The sequence below is a fragment of the Polypterus senegalus genome, chromosome 5, assembly GCF_016835505.1.
Source record: "Polypterus senegalus isolate Bchr_013 chromosome 5, ASM1683550v1, whole genome shotgun sequence".
In the NCBI taxonomy this organism is placed as follows: Eukaryota; Metazoa; Chordata; class Cladistia; order Polypteriformes; family Polypteridae; genus Polypterus; species Polypterus senegalus.
In genome coordinates, this window is record NC_053158.1 from 13,015,650 (window position 1) to 13,034,565 (window position 18,916).

The 18,916-nt window shown below is 41.3% G+C and overlaps 1 protein-coding gene across 1 annotated transcript in view; it reads right to left on the minus strand.

Moving 5' to 3' along the window:
- The window catches only part of LOC120530070 (cadherin-7-like), a 139,839-nt gene that overhangs the window by 602 nt on the left and 120,321 nt on the right, over positions 1-18,916 (minus strand). The window contains exons 10-11 of the mRNA XM_039754217.1: positions 5,973-6,094; positions 2,840-2,957 (exon numbers count right to left, since the gene is read on the minus strand). Coding sequence (XP_039610151.1) covers positions 2,840-2,957; positions 5,973-6,094 — 240 coding nt within the window. The remainder of the gene's footprint in view (positions 1-2,839; positions 2,958-5,972; positions 6,095-18,916) is intronic.

Genomic DNA, 18,916 nt, shown 5'->3' on the forward strand with positions numbered 1-18,916 from the left:
ATAGATAGATAGATAGATAGATAGATAGATAGATAGATAGATAGATAGATAGATAGATAGATACTTTATTAATCCCAAGGGGAAATTCACATAATCCAGCAGCAGTATACTGATACAAAGAAACAATATTAAATTAAATAGTAATAAAAATAAAAAAAAAAAATGAAAAAAATTAAAATAAAATTAATGTTAGCATTTACTCCCCCGGGTGGAATTGAAGAGTCGCATAGTGTGGGGGAGGAACGATCTCCTCAGTCTGTCAGTGGAGCAGGACGGTGACAAAAGTCTGTCACTGAAGCTACTCCTCTGTCTGGAGATGACACTGTTCAGTGGATGCAGTGGATTCTTCATGATTGACAGGAGTTTGCTTAGTGCCCGTCGCTCTGCCACAGATGTTAAACTGTCCAACTTTAATCCTACAATAGAGCCTGACTTCTTAACAAGTTTGTCCAGGCGTGAGGCGTCTTTCATCTTTATGCTGCCACCAAAGCACACCACCACGTAGAAGAGGGCACTCGCCACAACCGTCTGGTAGAACATCTGCAGCATCTTACTGCAGATGTTGAAGGATGCCAACCTTCTCAGAAAGTAAAGTCTGCTCTGACCTTTCTTACATAGAGCATCAGTATTGTCAGTCCAGTCCAATTTGTCATCCAGCTGCACTCCCAGATATTTATAGGTCTGCACCCTCTGTACAGTCACCTCTGATGATCACAGGGTCCATGAGGGGCCTAGGCCTCCTAAAATCCACCACCAGCTCCTTGGTCTTGCTGGTGTTAAGGTGTAAGTGGTTTGAGTCACACCATTTAACAAAGTCTTTGATTAACTTTCTGTACTCCTTGACTGAATCAAGGATGAAGATTCTGTCATCTGTCCACTGGTGTGGTGGTTTCTTAAGAAATGACTGAGAACTTTCTTTGCTCTTTTCTGAGGAGGATGTTGTTGCTTATGTTAGTGGATCCTTCAAATTCAGCAGTTTAGCTGTTTTCTATTCACTTTATACACCTCAGACTATCAATATAACAGATGGTTAGGTCACTTGCAGACATTCTCTGATTATTCTGCACTTATGGGGTGCATTGACAAAGGGAATGAGATAGAGGAGAGGAGTCAGGGGGAAAGGTGGTTTCTTGATAAACGACTGAGACCATTCTTTGCTTTTTGTCTAAGAAAGATGTTGTTCTTTATGTTAGCAGATCCTCTGACTTCAGCAATTCAGTTGTTCTCTCTTCACTCTGTAAATCTCAGACTATCAATATAGCAGCAGGTCACGTCACTTGCAGTAATTCTGTGGTAATTCTGCACTTATGGGGCGCATCGACAAGAGGAATGAGACAGAGGAGAGGAACCAGGTTTGTTGGTGCAGTTGATGAGGTTGGTATATTGAGAGGGTTAGCGACCCGCTGAAGAACAAACATTCCGTTTCTCATCCTCTGTTTTCATTGAGACTTATTCCTCTTTCAGCTGCATCCTTCACTACCGATGTATGTGCCGCCAGTTCACAAAATCTGTTGGAGATTCCATCATCTGTCCACTGGTCTGATGGTTTCTTCATGAACAACTGAAACCTTTCTTTGCTTTTTTCCCTTAAGGACATCAAAGAAGAATGTTGATCTTCACGTTAGCAGATCCTCCAACATCAAGCGTTTAGCTGTTTTCTCTGCATTCTGCACACCTCAGACTATTAATATCACACCAGGTTATGTCACTTACAAAAATTCTCTGATGATTCTAAATTTATGGGGTGCATTGACAAGGGGAATGAGACAGAGGAGAGGAGTCAGATGGAGATCTTTTCTTTTTGGTGCAAAGAGAATGGACAAAGTGAAAACATTTTTCAGAGTGGTTTGCAAATTTATTACAAATGAAAATCTGAAATCTATAATTCATACAAGTATTCAGACACTCCGTCCTTTTGGTGGCCATTAGAGCTTCACATTATTTTGCTTTGCAGACATGGAGTTGGGCGGCATGGTGGCGCAGTGGTAGCACTGCTGCCTCGCAGTTAGGAGACCCAGGTTCACTTCCTGGGTCCTCCCTGTGTGGAGTTTGCACGTTCTCCCTGTGTCTGCGTGGGTTTCCTCCGGGTGCTCCAGTTTCCTCCCACAGTCCAAAGACTTCTAAATTGGCCCTAGTGTGTATTTGTGTGTGTCCTGCGGTGGGTTGGCACCCTGCCCGGGATTGGTTCCTGCCTTGTGCCCTGGGATTGGCTCCAGTAGACCCCCATAACCCTCTGTTTGGATTCAGAAGGTTGGAAAATGGATGGACATTCTTTCCGGCTGATCCCCTCAAGCTCCATTAGATTGAATGGGACGCGTCTGTTAAATGGTATCTTCAGGTCTCTCCACAGATGTCCTATGGAGTTCAAGTATGAACTTTGACTCGGCCACTCAAGGACAGATAGAGACATGTCCCGAAGCCACTCCAGTGTTGTCTTGGTTGTGTGATTTGGATCATTTTCAGGTGGATAGATGAACTTTCACCCCAGTCAGAGGTAACATGCACCCTGGAGGTGGTTTTCTTCTTCTGTATTTGGCTGTATTCATCCCTTCAGTTCCATTCTTCTCTCAGTTCTGCCCAGTCTCCCTGTTCCTGCCATCCTAGTAGCATTAAGCTGTCACCACCATTTTACAAAGCTTTCTAAAAACAAATGTTCACTTTGCTGTTATGGGTGGTTGACTGTGGATTGATGGAGAAAAATGTCAAAATGTATCCATTTAAAATTTACAACACAATAGAGTGTGCGTAAACTGAAGGAGTCTGAATGCTTTCTAAATCCACTGTAAAATAAGCAGACAACAGTTTCCCAGAATGTAAGCCAATTGTTGAAAATTCTTACCTTGGTTATCCTTTAAAGTGAAATTTGGATTTTTGTTTACCCCAGACTCCAACATATAGTAGAAATGATGACCATTCACAGGGTCATCTTTGTCTGCTGCACTTATTGTTTGAATAAGCTATAAAAAAACACATATAATATTATTCCGTTATTAGTCATTCAGTTTAATAATAGAGAATAACAATGTAGTATTGACCTCTAAACAAAGCACCTGCAAATGTTAATTAGTTTTTATGTTTTTTATTTCCTTATTTTTCAGTTAGAGGGGTGGACTGGATAAGGTTAGGGTCTCTAAAAGATGTCTGCCAGTCAGATTATTGCCTGCAACATTACCTGGCTTTTGCTTGTAAAGTGCCTTAGGATGGTATCTGCACAACATTTCAAACTTTCTTAACTCTTTCAGAGCTGATGTCGACTTTTCCTCGTTAGATAAGACTTGTGTTTTAGTTCGTTTTCTAGAAGGAAAGTTAGCTTCTTTGATTTGACCGAGATTTCCATTTGTGTGCATGAGTAGCGAGGAGCAAAAAGCCTATAAAATGGCATCAGTCTCTTGTAAAAGACCAAAGTGAATGCACAAAGCAAAATACTCTGTGGATGACGTTTTGCATATGACTCTGAGTTGTGAGATTTTCATGCAAGTGATCTGGCAATCGAAAACAAAAGTGAGGTACGTGCATCACCTGATCACTCCCCAGCTGATTGTGGTGCTGAACACGTTCGTGTAGCTGATGTGCATGAGAGGACTGCCAGTAACGATGACAAGAGGTACAAACCAGATTGCGTCACAATGTGACTGTTACTACTGCGCAAAGAAAGCCAGGCAGTTAAAGACATTTTATTTTGATTTTATGTGTGAAACCATTGAAAATATTCAGCCCTCAAAGAGTTAGTGCCATTTTGGGTTGCAGGTAGGCAGCAAGCTTATTGTTATTTAATACGTTTGAGAGGAAAGAATTAGAAAAAAGACAATCGATCTTGTGTATGTTTGTTTAAATGAAGATTGAGTGTGAAGAGGGAGAGACTGTTTCCGGAAGTCAGGGTCAGCAAATTGCTGCACGGAAGAGATAATTAGTTGTTAAAAGAAGGCACGGAGAAAGCAATTGTGAACGAAAAAGAAAAAGAAAAAAAGCATCATGGAGGAATTAGAAAGCTTAATGTGTTAGCTGATTTTGGAGACGTCACTGATATGTTAAAAAGTTTCTGACTTAGTGACGGCTCTTGTTTATGTAAAGGAATAAATAAGTTCAGTTAATGTGCGATATCGCGCAAGCATGTTTATTTTTAATAACTAGCGCATATTTGAAATAATGAAGGAGTGTATGTACATACAAAATTGTTAAAGCAGGAATGAAAATATGAGTTTTCTTGTATTTTCTTTTTATAAGGTTATCAGCCTACTCCTAATTCAGTCCTGTTCCTGGTGTTACTATTGCTCTTGCAACCTGTTTATTATTAAACAACATCAAATAACGAAAAGGAAGAGTTGTTCCATGTGTCCTCTTTGATGAGCTAAAGGCCTTTTTCAAGTTTGGGCAGACATTAATGCAGTAAACCTAAATAACTTGACACTTATCTTGGCAGCACTGGGCACAAGGCCCTAAATGATGCACCATTCCATTGCAGGGCCCATTCATGCTCACACCTGCCCAATTTAAAATTGCCAGTTAATCTAACATGACTGATTTTATTGATTTGGAGAAGGCTTATGATAGAGTGCCACATCAAGAGGATTGGAGAGAAAGGAAAACCAGAGGAATGTGTGAGGATTGTCCATGATATGTATGAGAGAGTGAGAACTCAGGTTAAAAGCAGTGTTAGGGTAACAGACGAGATCCCAGTTAGAGGAAGTCTGCACTAGGGATTCCATTTAAGTCCTTACCTCTTTGATCTGCTTATGAATCTATTGAGTCATGGGATAAAAGACCAAACCCCCAGTGCTGGCTTTGTGCTGATGACATTTGTGTTGTGTAGTACCAGAAAAGAGGAAATGGATAAGAAGTTGGAAGATGGAATATACATAGAAAGAAGAAGAAAGAATATATGAGGTTTAATGATGATCAGGATTAATTAGGTAGCCTGCAGGGAGAGCTACTGAAAAGAGAAGATACATTTAAATGTCTGAGATCAGTGGTAGTCCAAGATGGAAACCTAGGTGCAGAGATAAGCCATAGAGTACAGTGTGGATGGAACAACTGGAAGAAGGTATCAGGGGTATTGTGTGATTGAAGAATTAAGGTGAAAGTTAAAGGTAATATGTTACAGACAGTTGTAAGACTAATGATGATGTGTGGAGCTGAGACATGGGCAGTAAAGGGAGAACAGGAGAAGAAGTTGAATCTGGCAGAAATGACAATGTTGAGATGGATGTGTGGAGCTACTAAAAAGGACAGAATAAGAAATGAGACAATCAGAGGTACAACAAAATTGTGTGAGATGTCTAAGAAAGGACAGGAAAGTTGGCTGAAGTGGTATGGACATGTGATGAGGAGAGACAATGAATATGTAAGCAAAAGACGGATGGAATAGAAGTCCGGTGGAAGAGAGAAAGTAAGGGAGACAATACTTCAGATTGATGGATTAAGTAAAAGAAGATCTGAAGGGAAAAGGTCTGACTGAGGAGAAGGTGCAAGACCGAGCTGTTTGGAGAAGGTTGATCAAGCACATCGACCCCCACATAGAAGTGGGAAAAGATATAGAGGAAGAAGAAAGAAGAACTGGTGAACTGGATGGATAAAGTAAAACAAGGAAGAACTTGTGAGGAGGTGCAGGACCAAGCTGTTTAGAGAAGAAGGCTGATCAGGCACATCAGCTCCACAAAGAAGAAGAAGAAGAAGAAGTTAACCAGACATACACAGATTTAGGAATGTGGGGGGAAAATCTGAGTTCCTGAAGGAAAACCCACATAGACATGAGAAGAACATGCAAACTCCTCACAGTCAACATGTGACTATTGCATTTAATCTAGGACACTGAATTGAAAGAAGTAATAATGCAAACTACTGCACTTTCTTTCCACCCTGCTAGGAAATGGTGCTTTCTAAAATAACTTCATAACTAATCCTTTCATAATAAAATACTATGAAAGAGATGGAGAATTAAGAGTTTAAAGTCTTTAGCCATAGAAGTGCCTTACCTGGCCTGGCTTGGCAGTTTCACAGACGAATGGAGTGTATTGCTTTGGAAATTCTGGTGCATTATCATTGACATCAATAACTCTTATTATAACTGAAACTTTTGACACTAAACCATGCTTTTCTGAAAAAAAGGAAAACCTAAAATCAGTAAGGAAAAGGTACATTATGAAAAGAACATCAAATTTATTTCCAGAGTACCCTTTTTTCTAGTGTCTCGTACAAACATTAACTACATTTAAAACATATATTTTTTTAAATATATTGCTACCAATATGAATTTATTTTAAAACATGTTAAAATAAACTTCAAAAATAAATATACTATAACATCTTGCAGTATATTAAATAAATTGTAAAATATGTCCTTTTTTGCATATTGCAATATTTTTGCCAGAATGTTGAAAAGGAAAATTTTAAATATATTTTAAAATAGTAGGAATAATATATTGTAAATATATTACACATATATATTTATTACAATATATTTTTAAATATACTGTAATTCCAGTTATAATATTATTATACAATATATTTTACAGTGCTGTATATAGATATTTCCATCTATGTTAATAAATATTTGGGGTTGTTTTGCATATTAATTTTCCACTAATAGTAAATTTGCTTACACACAGATACTCTAAGATTATAGCAAAATTGTTAGCCTGACAGTATATTCATTTATCCCTAGAAACTAATATTGAAGAGGAATACATTTAACAAACCTTTTCAACATTTTTTTTTTTGAAATGTTAAACATATCAAGCTTAAAGTATACATTTCAGCATGGAATGCATCATATCCTACATGTGCTGACACCCAGAGCCGGCTCTAGGATTTTTACTGCCGTGGGCGAATTTGTAAATGGCGCCCAACCACCCCCTTTGCTTTGAGAGGAAACATCATTGCCAGACCCGTATATTGAGACCTGGAGACAGGACTGGGGACAGCGAAGGGTTTAGAACCTCAAATTCACAATTTGAGAATGTCGAGTTAGAGCTATGCCCGTTTACAAGACTGTCTCGGAAAAAATATGCTCTTGAGGGTGCCATTGCAGAAAATAAGTAGAAATCGGGCTGTATTAGTAGTAGAAAATCTCTTAGGTTACTGCTAAAGCTGTATAGCTTCTATAGTTAGAGTATCTATTTAAAAAACAAGCTAAATGTGCACCTTTTGATGATGGTGACATTCTACATATACTATAAACATATTCTACCGTAACATATATATGCCATTGAAATTAATAAAATAAATTGAAAACTTAGCATAATGAGAACATTCAATAAAATTGGCAACAATAATGATTAATATAATGCGCCACCACCACCTGATCAAAGCACCGTGTCCCTACATTGATGGATTAAAGGCCAGAAGTCCACGTGACCGTCATCATCAAGTCCTTCCATGAGAACCCTGAATACAATGAGGACTGATTATTTATGTTAGGTAGGATGCCTAGAAGGGGCTGGGTGGTCTCGTGGCCTTGAACCCCTGCAGATTTTATTTTTTCTCCAGCCGTCTAGAGTTTTTTTTTATTTTTTCTGTCCTCCCTTACTTTTTTGGACCTTACTTTTATTCTATGTTAATGAGTGTTCTCTGATTTTAATTCTTACTTTGTCTTCTTTCTCTTTCTTCAGCATGTAAAACACTTTGAGCTACACTATTTGTATAAAAATGTGCTATAGAAATAAATGTTGTTGTTGTTATCTTTAAATAGGAATCTTTGCCCACAATTCCTATTTACAGTATGCCTGTGTACGCAAATAATGCAATCTACCTATCCAAACAAACAAGCGACTGCTTTAATGTGCCCAGTATGAATGTCACAAATGGTGGTGAGCAACACAGGATTATATTTGTTAAGTTTTAATGTATGTCCATTTGAGAGACAACCATAGTTTGGGTTAAATTAGCTTTTAGCAATTCACTCATGAGCTACAGTCCTGTTGCCATTTTGATTATTTAATTTTAATTTGCCATGTCTTTCTCTTCTATGCTACAGTTTGAGGATTACTATTATTGGAATCTTCATCATCGTTGTTGTTGTTTGCGTTATCGTTGGACTATGTAGATCATCAGATATTAAGACTGCACAACGCTAATATGTGAAAATAATATAAAACAATATAATCACACATTCGCTTTGAGTCAGAGTGTTTGTAGGTCTATATTGTTTAAAAAATGTTGCATTGCCCAGAGCCATTTCTGGGAAACTGATTATTCTGTGTATAGTGCAGACAGAGCAGGTGCTGCTGAGGTGCACAATATAAACATTTCTTAGTGTCCAGTCCATACAAATTTTTCTAAACAAAATAAAGATAGGAATTTCTGGGCGGCACGGTGGCTGCCTCGCAGTTAGGAGACCCGGGTTTGCTTCCCAGGTCCTCCCTGCGTGGAGTTTGCATGTTCTCCCCATGTCTGCGTGGGTTTCCTCCGGGCGCTCTGATTTCCTCCCACAGTCCAAAGACATGTGGATTGGCGATTCTAAATTGGCCTGGGTGTATTTGTGTGTGTCCTGCAGTGGGTTGGCACCCTGCCCAGGATTGGTTCCTGCCTTGTGCCCTGTGTTGGCTGGGATTGGCTCCAGCAGACCCCCATGACCCTGTGTTCAGATTCAGCAGGTTGGAAAATGGATGGATGGATTTCTGCATGGGGCTGCAGTCATATGCCTTGGCCACTAGAGGGACTTTCCTAGAACGCCTATGCCCAGAAATGGCCCTCCTAACAACAATTAATTGAGAAGCTTATATTTAATGTTTCCCGGGTCCTCCCTGCGTGGAGTTTGCATGTTCTCCCCGTGTCTGCGTGGGTTTCCTCCGGGCGCTCCGGTTTCCTCCCACAATCCAAAGACATGCAGGTTAGGTGGATTGGCGGTTCTAAATTGGCCCTAGTGTGTGCTTGGTGTGTGGGTGTGTTAGTGTGTGTCCTGCGGTGGGTTGGCACCCTGCCCAGGATTGGTTCCTGCCTTGTGCCCTGTGTTGGCTGGGATTGGCTCCAGCAGACCCCCATGACCCTGTATTCGGATTCAGCGGGTTAGAAAATGGATGGATATTTAATGTTTTCCAGTTTACAACATAAGCCGTAAATGATCTTTCAGAAACAAACAGTTAATTGTATACCTTAAACACACTGTACTTGCAGATATGTTTGCCACAATAACCTCTCCAGATAGGACACCACCTCAGCCTCTAATACCTATATGATATATCGCTGGCTGGTCAAAGTATCCATAATATAAATGAGACTGGAATGAGATTGGAACACAAAGGCACTCCACACCATAACACATGTTGCTGGACCTGTATGGTGCTTCAAAGGTACATTCTTCCAGGAGCCTCCATACATGGATCTGTTCGTAATGATGCAATAAATTGAACAGGGACTTGTAAAAAAAAAAACAGAACGTGATGCCTGTTGTACTGCCATTAGCACCATTGTTATCACAGAAGCATGTGGTCGAGCGTCAAGGGCTTTCTAAATATCGGTGGTGAGAAAGGAGACCCTACTGCTGCAAACGGCATGAAACAGTGCACATGGCACAGGGAGGTGAGTGCTTGTCATGTACTACAAGAAATGTAGTTGATCCTGTCTTCTCATGACTAGGGAGAACGTGTGTTGGGTCCAGGAGAGATCATTTGTTATGTGTCAGGAACTTTGTGCTCGTGCCTGACTTTACAGTGAAGCCGTTGATAGAGAGGGTAAGGTGGGTGTCATGGTTCTTCCTGTAGTGTACAGTATACAGTGATCTTCTTTGTTTATTAGACATTCAGGGTGAGGTTGTTACTTATACCAGTCCATGAGTTGCTGAACCTCCTGGTTGTAAGACATTTCATCATCACCACAGATAAGGCCTATCACTGTTGTGTCTCCATGAATTTAATGACGTGGTCCATGCTATTGCTGGGCCAACAGTTATGGGTCATCAGGGTGAAGGGGATTCCATACACAGACAGGAGGGACACCACTGCTCAGAAGGATGGTATTCCATGTATTTTTTCCAACTTGGTCTGACCGAGGTCTGTCTGTCAGGATGTCTAATTGTTATGACATGCTTTACTTTATTTTGTATCAAATTTTGGAATTATTTAATACTAGCAAAATACCCGTGCTTCGCAGCTGCGAAGTACTACCTTAAAATTTTTTTTAAGAAGAAAATTAAACCTTTTTTAAACTGAGGGAAAATATACCAATAATTATTTGTTAAGGATCTCTTTGTATACCACATTGTGAGTTCGGCCCTCCGGTTGTAATATGATCAAGCTGTGTGCTGAGCTTACTCTTGAGCATGCAACATAAAGTTGGCCATGTGAACAGTAATCTTGTTTCAGATCTCACATCTTGGATTGCTGCTGTCATAATCTATTTCATGGTTTGTTTCAATTACGTTGGTATTTGCAGGACTTGTTGTGTTAAGGTGACATTCAGCATCTGTCAAGCATTATAAGCATACAACCGGTTTCATCGATAACTTCACATCCAGCTTTTGAGAGTTTAAACATTCATAAACATCAAAGTGTCCACTACTGAAATCGTCACCTGTGAATCTAAGATGTTTAAGAGGCATTGGCCGTTGTGCAAAGGTGTAAAATATTTGGCTATTTCAGTACACTTGAAAGCAACAACCAAACAATTCTGCGGCAGCCATCAACTGAAATGCAGAACCATAGGTGAAGGGCTTAAGCATTTCACTGTTATAGTACTCCTGTGTAGTATAATTATCTCCTGTACTGTCATCAGTCCACACATTGAACCTGTCCCAGTCATTCAATACATAAGACACAATATTCCTCTGGATATCAAGAGTGAGCCTGATATGGCCGTGCAATATGTAACAAAGAGAATGGAAAAGGTAGTTGCCATCTCCAGGCATGGAAACCAGTCGGTAAGTGACAGTTCTTTGATCGATGGTGATCACCTTGATAGACATGTTAATGGGGGTACGGTTGGAACGATAAAGGAAATGGGTACCTGAACAATATAAAGTAAGTCTAACATACCTACACCATGACTATAATCATAATAAACGAACAATAAAACAGCGGAGAAGCCATGGATTAAATAAAAAGGCTGTAGTTATCAGTAGGGAGACATGAATCCCATGGTCAAGCAAGGAAGGGAATGTAGAGATCGGAGCGACAGACGGCCCGACATAGGCAGGCAGCCAACAACGTGGGAGGCGTTGGGATGGGGGACCCAATGCCGCCTCACACGGTGACCGAGCTGCAGGCTATGGACGTATATATGTACGTAAGTAGGATTCAGTTAGCGCTGGGAACCCGCGTACCAAATTTCTTAAAGATGGGCCCATAAGTAACAAAGACCGTTGGAAAGTTCAATATGGCGGCCGACAGTGGCGTCATATCAGTGAAATAAGTACGTATATTGGTTTCGGTTAGCGCACGGAATGCAGCCTACCAAATTTCGTGAAGATGGGGCCATAAATAAGAAAATTCAACATGGCGTACATTGTTGACCGTTATGACCGTTACGCATAGAATTTCGAAATGAAACCTGCTTAACTTTTGTAAGTAAGCTGTAAGGAATGAGCCTGACAAATTTTAGCCTTCTACCTACACAGGAAGTTGGAGAATTAGTGACGTTGGAAAGTTCAATATGGTGGCCGATAGTGGCATCATACCACCGAAATAAGTACGTACATCGGTTTCGGTTAGCGCAGGGAAGCCGCCTACTAAATTTCGTGAAGATGGGGCCATAAATAAGAAAGTTCAAAATGGCGGACGTTGTCTACTGTTATGACTGTTACATGTAGAATTTCGAAACGAAACCTGCTTACCTTTTGTAAGTAAGCTGTAAGCAATGAGCCTGCCAAATTTCAGCCTTCTACCTACACGGGAAGTTGGAGAATTAGTGATGAGTGAGTGAGTGAGTGAGTGAGTCAGTGAGGGCTTTGCCTTTTATTAGTATAGATTTCTGGGCCATTTTAGAAAATCACTTAGAGCTGCATATGTTCGCTCTAATTTTGGACGCTAGTCATTAGGGCATGGGTGTGTGACCCTGATTTCGCAGTGATGGAATAAAAGATCTTCTGAGGCATTCCTTCTCTATCCGAGGTATGTCTCAGAAAATCTTTGTGCATCAAATCTCTGCTGTACCGATCTTTGCTCTTTGACTTTGAGTTAGTTCTTTGTTTTTATCTTGTCACACAGCTTCCTTTGATTTTTCCAGTTTGGACCCTTTGTCTGGTGTTTATACTGTCTTCTCCTGGTAACTTTTAAATGCCATCTGCTTTGCAGTCATAGCACAAAAATTCGAATAACAAGAAAGTTTTCCAGGATCAGCAGAGCAAGCTTGTCCATGGGGTGGTGACGGATAATTGTACTGAATGCAAAGTTGAAACCAAAGAAGAGCATCTGCATGTATCTGCCTGTATGACACTCGGCCAGGCTCAGTTGGAGTGCAGTGGCTATGACGGAGTGACAGAGCAATTAAGGGGGTCGGGTATAAGGGAGAGTCTGGATGCTATGTGGGTCCTGACCAGTCTCTCAAAGCACTTCACCATTAGCATATGTTCTGAGCTTGAAAACATTTTTACATGACCTGTACATCCTTTAAGTTTCAGACCAATAGAACACAATTTTCCAAGTACTGTAATTTTAATGGTCAACAGTGCATATCTATAGATTCACTGGCCACTTTATTAGGTACACCTTACTAGTACCGAGTTGGACCCTCTTTTGCCTTCAGAACTGCCATAAACTCAACAAGGTGCTGGAAACATTCCTCTGGGATTTTGGTCCACATTGGCATGATAGCATTGTGTAGTTGCTGCAGATTTGTTGGCTGCACATCTATGATGTAAATCTCCCGTTCCACCACATCTTAAAGGGGCTCTATTGGATTGAGATCTGGTAACTGTTGGGGACCATTTAAGTCCAGTGAACTCATTGTCATTGTATCCTGCAGGAATTAGCCATCAGAAGATGGGTACACTGTGGTCATAAGTGGATGGAACTGGTCAGCAACAATACTCAGGTAGGCTGTGGCATTTAAACGATGCTTGTTTGGTAGTAAGGGGTCCCAAAGTGTATCAAGAAAATATTCCCACAACATTAGGGTACCACAACCAGCCTGCACCATTGATATAAGGCAGGATGGACCCATGCTTTCATGTTGTTGAAGTCAAATTCTGTCCCTATGGTCCGAATGTCAGAGCAAAAATCGAAACTCATCAGACCAGGCAACATTTTTCTAATCTTCCATCCATCCATCCATTATCCAGCCCGCTATATCCTAACTACAGGGTCACGGAGGTCTGCCGGAGCCAATCCCAGTCAACACAGGGTGCAAGGCAGGAAACAAACCCTGGGCAGGGCGTCAGCCCACCGCAGTTTTCTAATCTTCTATTGTCCAATTTTGGTGAGTGTTGTGATGTGAGATTTTGCATACAAGTTGATAAATATGTTGTATGTCTTTATTTGTAACTTAGACAAAGCAATGTAATATTAGTGTAACATTATAGATAATAACAGCAATGGTTTGATGGTTTTGTAATGATGCGGGTTCTCTTCCATGCTTTCCTTGTCCTTTTGGGAACCCTGAACCCAACACCGTCGATAATGTCACCGAGATAAGCTGACAAATGGCGACAAATCTCTCAAAGCCAGGGGATATATTCCAAAAGTGAAAAAGTGCTTTATTTAAAACAATCAAAAACAAAAAGTGCAGTGCTTCAAGTTCCATAAATAAATCCATAAAAACAAGTGTCCAGTGAGGTTATAAAAAACAAACAATAAATAAATCCTTTAAAATCTAAGGTTAAAAATGTAGAAGTTAAAAATGCAGTCTTTCACTCCCTTGTTATTCTCCGGCCCACCTCCATCACTCTCTCTCCAGCTCACCATTACTCGCAGCCACGGAGACCCAACAGCCGCAAGCTCCTTCTGTTAACCTCCGTCTTGGCCTCCAAACGGACGTCACTGCCAGACCGACGAGGTTGGTTCTCCTCCCGTGATCTGTCAGGCACCTGTAGTCGCTCGTCAGATCCAATGGGATGACACCTCTCTTGCTCACCTCACTCGTTAATTGTCAGTGTGGTGAACTAGCCCCAGAGCGCATCGGCCAAACGCTCCTTAGCGGGGCCCCAGCTCATGGTGTCTCCTTTATAGGTGGCCAGATCCTCCCACCTAGACTGACTATTCCCGACTTTTAACCTCATTTTTACTTGCTTGATTTCTCTTTTTTCCACGATTTATCCCCCCCTCTGGTGTACCTCCGTTTATATATACATACACCTCTGCCTCTGTGGGCACAGCGTCTTAATTACACACTGCAGGAAGCCAATGAGGCAAACAAGAACGACCGTACCCACACGTGCAGGTGCGACTCGTTCCAATCACTTCATTAACTCCCCATGGTCGTGCAATCGCGCCCACGGACAATGACACAGTTATATGGATTTAAAAACCCGACCTTTTTTTCGGAAGCCGCGGACCTGCTATAACACAGGTTTAAGAACCCCTTCCCCCCTTTAGGATGGAGTCTCTTTGAATTTTATGACAGAGTTGGGGGAAAGTGCCTTAAACAAGTTTGGCTAATGATTCTCTGAAGTCTCTCAGTCAACACCCATAGGAAAGTCAGGCTGCGTAACTGGCAAACTTTAGCTCAACAAATGGTTTTGGGGGGTGGCAGGTGTGAAGATGTCTTCTGTTCCCCCATTGGTATGAAGTATGGCTGTTTGGAACTGGTTTGTAACAAAGGCCTTTCAGTACCATGATGCCCTATTGGCTCTAGGGGTTGGACAGAGAATCTAAAAATTTGCTTGCTTAACCTCACTCTCTCTCTCACCAAACTGATGCATGAACTGAAAAGGACAACACAATGAAGCACAGCTCAGCAGCCATATTGAGACAGGCATGCGGGCTGTTCTGAAAAAAGCTGAGCACAAATAATGCCTTAACTAGAGACATTTTAAGTAACTACTGTAACAGGTCTGTGTGCCGCCTGAAACTACACATCAACATTTATCAGGTTGTATTGTTGTCAATATTTAAATGCACTTTGCATATTATTATTATTTATGAATATTATCAATAATACATTATTTTATGTGTAACTTAACTCCTGCTTGTCTTTTACTACACCTATTTGCCTGAGGGTGTAGATGTAGAAGGGAAGGTGGGGAGAAGTTATATACTACAATACCTTATAAACAGTGGTAAGTCTGGGAGATTTGAGGCATTCTGACAAAGTCTACTTAATAATACAAAAGGGGAAAGTAGAGCAATATATTACTCTACCAAGACAAAACAGTGAGCCTGTGAGAATTATAGCCTCAGTTGCCTGTTCTTAGCTGACAGGAGTGGCACCTGGTGTGGTCTCCTGCTGCTGTAGCCCATCTGCTTCAAGGCCTGACATGTTGTGGGTTCAGAGATGCTCTTCTACTTAACTCATTTGTAACGAGTGGTTATTTAAGTTTCTGTTACGATTCTATCAGCTCAAATCAGTCTGGCAATTCTCCTACGATCTCAGGCATCAACAAGGCATTTTCACCCAGACAACTGCCATTCACTGGATATTCCCCTTATTCTGACCATCCTCTGAAAACCCTAGAGATGGTTGTGTGTGAAAATCCCAGTAGATCAGCAGTTTCTGAAATACTCAACAGCCATGCCATGCTCAAAGTCACTTCAATCACCTTTTTTCCCCATTCTAATGCTCGGATTGAACTTCAGCAGGTCGTCTTGACAATGTCTACAGGCTGAAATGCATTGAGTTGCTGCCTAGTGATTGGCTGATTAGATATTTGTGTTAACAGGCAGTTGAACAGGCGTACCTAATAAAGTGGCCGGTGACTATATATCGTCGCCTTTTCCCCTGTATGGCCTTTAAGTGATTATTATCCTAAATAATTTCACAAAGGCAACACAAACAATTTTACGGAGAAAAAGTAATAACGGGGCTTTAAACATCCAATATAAACAAGTAAGCATGATAAGGGAAAGGACAGCTTGGGGTGAATATACAGTAAAGCCTGATTGTTAAAGTGGAACTGAACATTTCACAATGTCATTTTTCAAAACCTGCGGATATGTTTTTTTTTTTAAAAAATGTTCTATTTTCTTATAAATAATGAGCAACAAGAGCATGATCAGATTTGTGGCTGGTAGCTTTAACAAGGAGACTTTACAACACACGACTTTCTGTCACAACTGGATCTTATGTGATTTTATTACAAATGGTGTGGCGTGACTGTGAGGATGAAATGACAATAAATCTTGTTTCCTTTTTGGTTTTTTTTCAGACCTGAAAGCCCTTAGTGATGATTCAGCTTGGGTTTATTGTATTTTCACCACTTTGCAACAGTTCTCACTTTCAGACTGGAAAACTAGCTGTGAAGACCTTCATTTCCTCCCCATCAGGAGGAGTCTCCCTGGGAGATCACAGGCGTCTCAGGTAAAGAGTGCAGAAAAACACATCTGACTGTGATGACTCTGACACTCTGAAGTGAGTGGAGAATTTTTTATGGATTATTGAAAAAAAAGCCTCTTTTTAATGGAGCATACAGACTCTCGTAGGGTGCCCTTTGCTTATTCTATTGTTTTTTGGCACTAATGATGTTGAGAACACAGTCATATAACTTTATATTATAGGCTGGTAATGCTAGCGAAAAAATATCTGCTTTAACAAAGCCACCAGTCAGGCTGCCAGGCAGGCATAAAGTTTGCTGATTTAAAGTCATACAATATATTGCAGAGGCGTCTGCTAATTCTTACTGTGAACAGGAGTCGCAAAAATGAAGTAAAACAGAGGGCTTTGTGGAAAGGCTGCCCCCCGTACACAGCAGACACGACACCAAATGTCCAAAACACACACGTTTATTTCCTTCTTCTTTTACACAATGCACAAATCACCAAGAGCCTCTCTTCTCCTTCTCATTCTCTCGCCTCTACTCCCCTCCTTACAAGCTCCGTCTCCTTCCTCCCATCTCCAGCTCATCTACAGGAGTGAGGAGGCCCCTTTAATAACACCCCGGATGTGCTCCAGGTGCTTCCTCATAGTCTTCTGACGACATTTCCTGATGTGGCGGAAGTGCCATATGAACACCCGGGTGTTCCTGGAATTAGTTCTGGCAGCACTTCTGGTTGTGGTGGAAGTGCTGTATTCCAGGGCTCTTTAATCCTCCGGGCGGTGGCCATGGGCCCAAACAGGAATTAACTTCCCAGCTCTGTTCCTGTGGACCCTATGCAGACCAGGGCGGCTGCCCTCTTGTGGCCCAGGGGAGATATTGTCCCTCTCATGGTCCTTCCAGGTGTCCCGACTGGGTAGGGTGCCTAGCCATCTGCCACAGCTTCTTAAAAGACCATAAAAGCTGGCCAGACGTGTTACCATTAAGACTCACCCCAAATCTAGTTAATCCTTAATATCAATTGCTGGCTTCCAGCACAAGCACACAACCGAAAACAAAGAAATCTCACAAAAATAAGAAAAGTCTCAAAACGAAGGAAAAAGCCCCACAAGGAAGGGGATGACTGTTAACCTCTGGCATGTGCACCAGGGCAAACAAAGAATCTTTCTAGAAGAAGGATTTATGTACAAAAATAGACAAAAAAATGCAAGGAAAAGTTCAAATGAGTTAAAATAGGCAAACTCCAAGTGTATTCAAGCAGAGGCGGCCTTAGTGGTGTGCGGGGCCTACGGCAGACCAACCCCACGTGGGGCCATTTATGAATTTAATAAAAATTAACATACACCAGATTTTCTCATTACAGTATTCAGCTACATTTTTGCAAGATAACACGCGGACTTTATCAAAATATAACTGGAGAATATAACTTGACAAATCCGCTCAAATGGGACACGTGGACCTCAAAAGCGGGGCCGCCTTAGGCACAGGGCCTGGGGTGGTCGCTCCACTTGCCACCCTCAAACGCCGCTCTTGAATCCAAGGGTCAAATCCACAATCCAAAAGAAAAATCCAATGACAGAAGCAAAATAAAACCTGCAAAATTAGCAATATTTACAAGAATTTTCTACAAACACAATGCTGTCTTAGTCCTGAGCCTTCTCAGCAAGCTGACTTGTTTTGAAAGGACAACAAGGAGAGCAAATAAAAGACCTCAAAGACGAGTTGGAACTGGGCAATCAAGCAAACCAAAGCAGCAAAATCAAAACAAGAAGCGAAAAACCAGAGTCCTTGAAGGTAGCAAAAGCCGGACATCAAAAAATGTTGAGGATGGGTGCCCAGCTCCAGTCCTGGAGGGCTACAGTGGCTGCAGGTTTTTATTCTACCCATGTTGTTATTTTTGCTGCTAATTAAATTTTGTTGCCTCCATTTTAATTGATTTACTATTTAAGACTCGGGCCCCTTCATTCTTTCTTTTGTCCTTAATTAGCAGCCAAACTATCAGGTCAAGTTAAGTTGGGGAGCATGCACTAGTACAGTGCATTGCTGAACCCACCACACGATGAAACAACTCGGGATCCCTGTTGGCAACCCCCCAGGCAGAGACACGGTCCAGTCCCACCCTCTGGAAATGACCCTCTATCTGCCGCAGCCAGGTGTTACGTGGGCAACCCCTTGGCCTGGTCCAGCCACTTGAATCCTTAACAATGAGGATTCTGTGAGCCGGATCACCTTCAGGGAATCGTGCCACATGGCCGTAGTGCCGTAACTGACGCTCCCTCCCAGTGCAGGTAATGTGCCTCATTCATGACTTCATGAGCAACACAAAGTCAAACCAGCAGTACCCAAGGATTCTCCAAAGAGATACAGCACTGAAAAAATCCAGTCTTTGTCTCAAGTCACTGGACAGCGTCCATGTCTCGCAACCATATAGTAAGACAGGAAGCACCAGGATTCTAAAGCCTTCTATAGCCAAACTATAATGGGATACTAAACAATCCAATAGATGACCAGCTGACTGGCATTTATCATATATTCATATATTTAAAAATAAAGAAAGGTGAAGGTCTCAGTAATATTGATC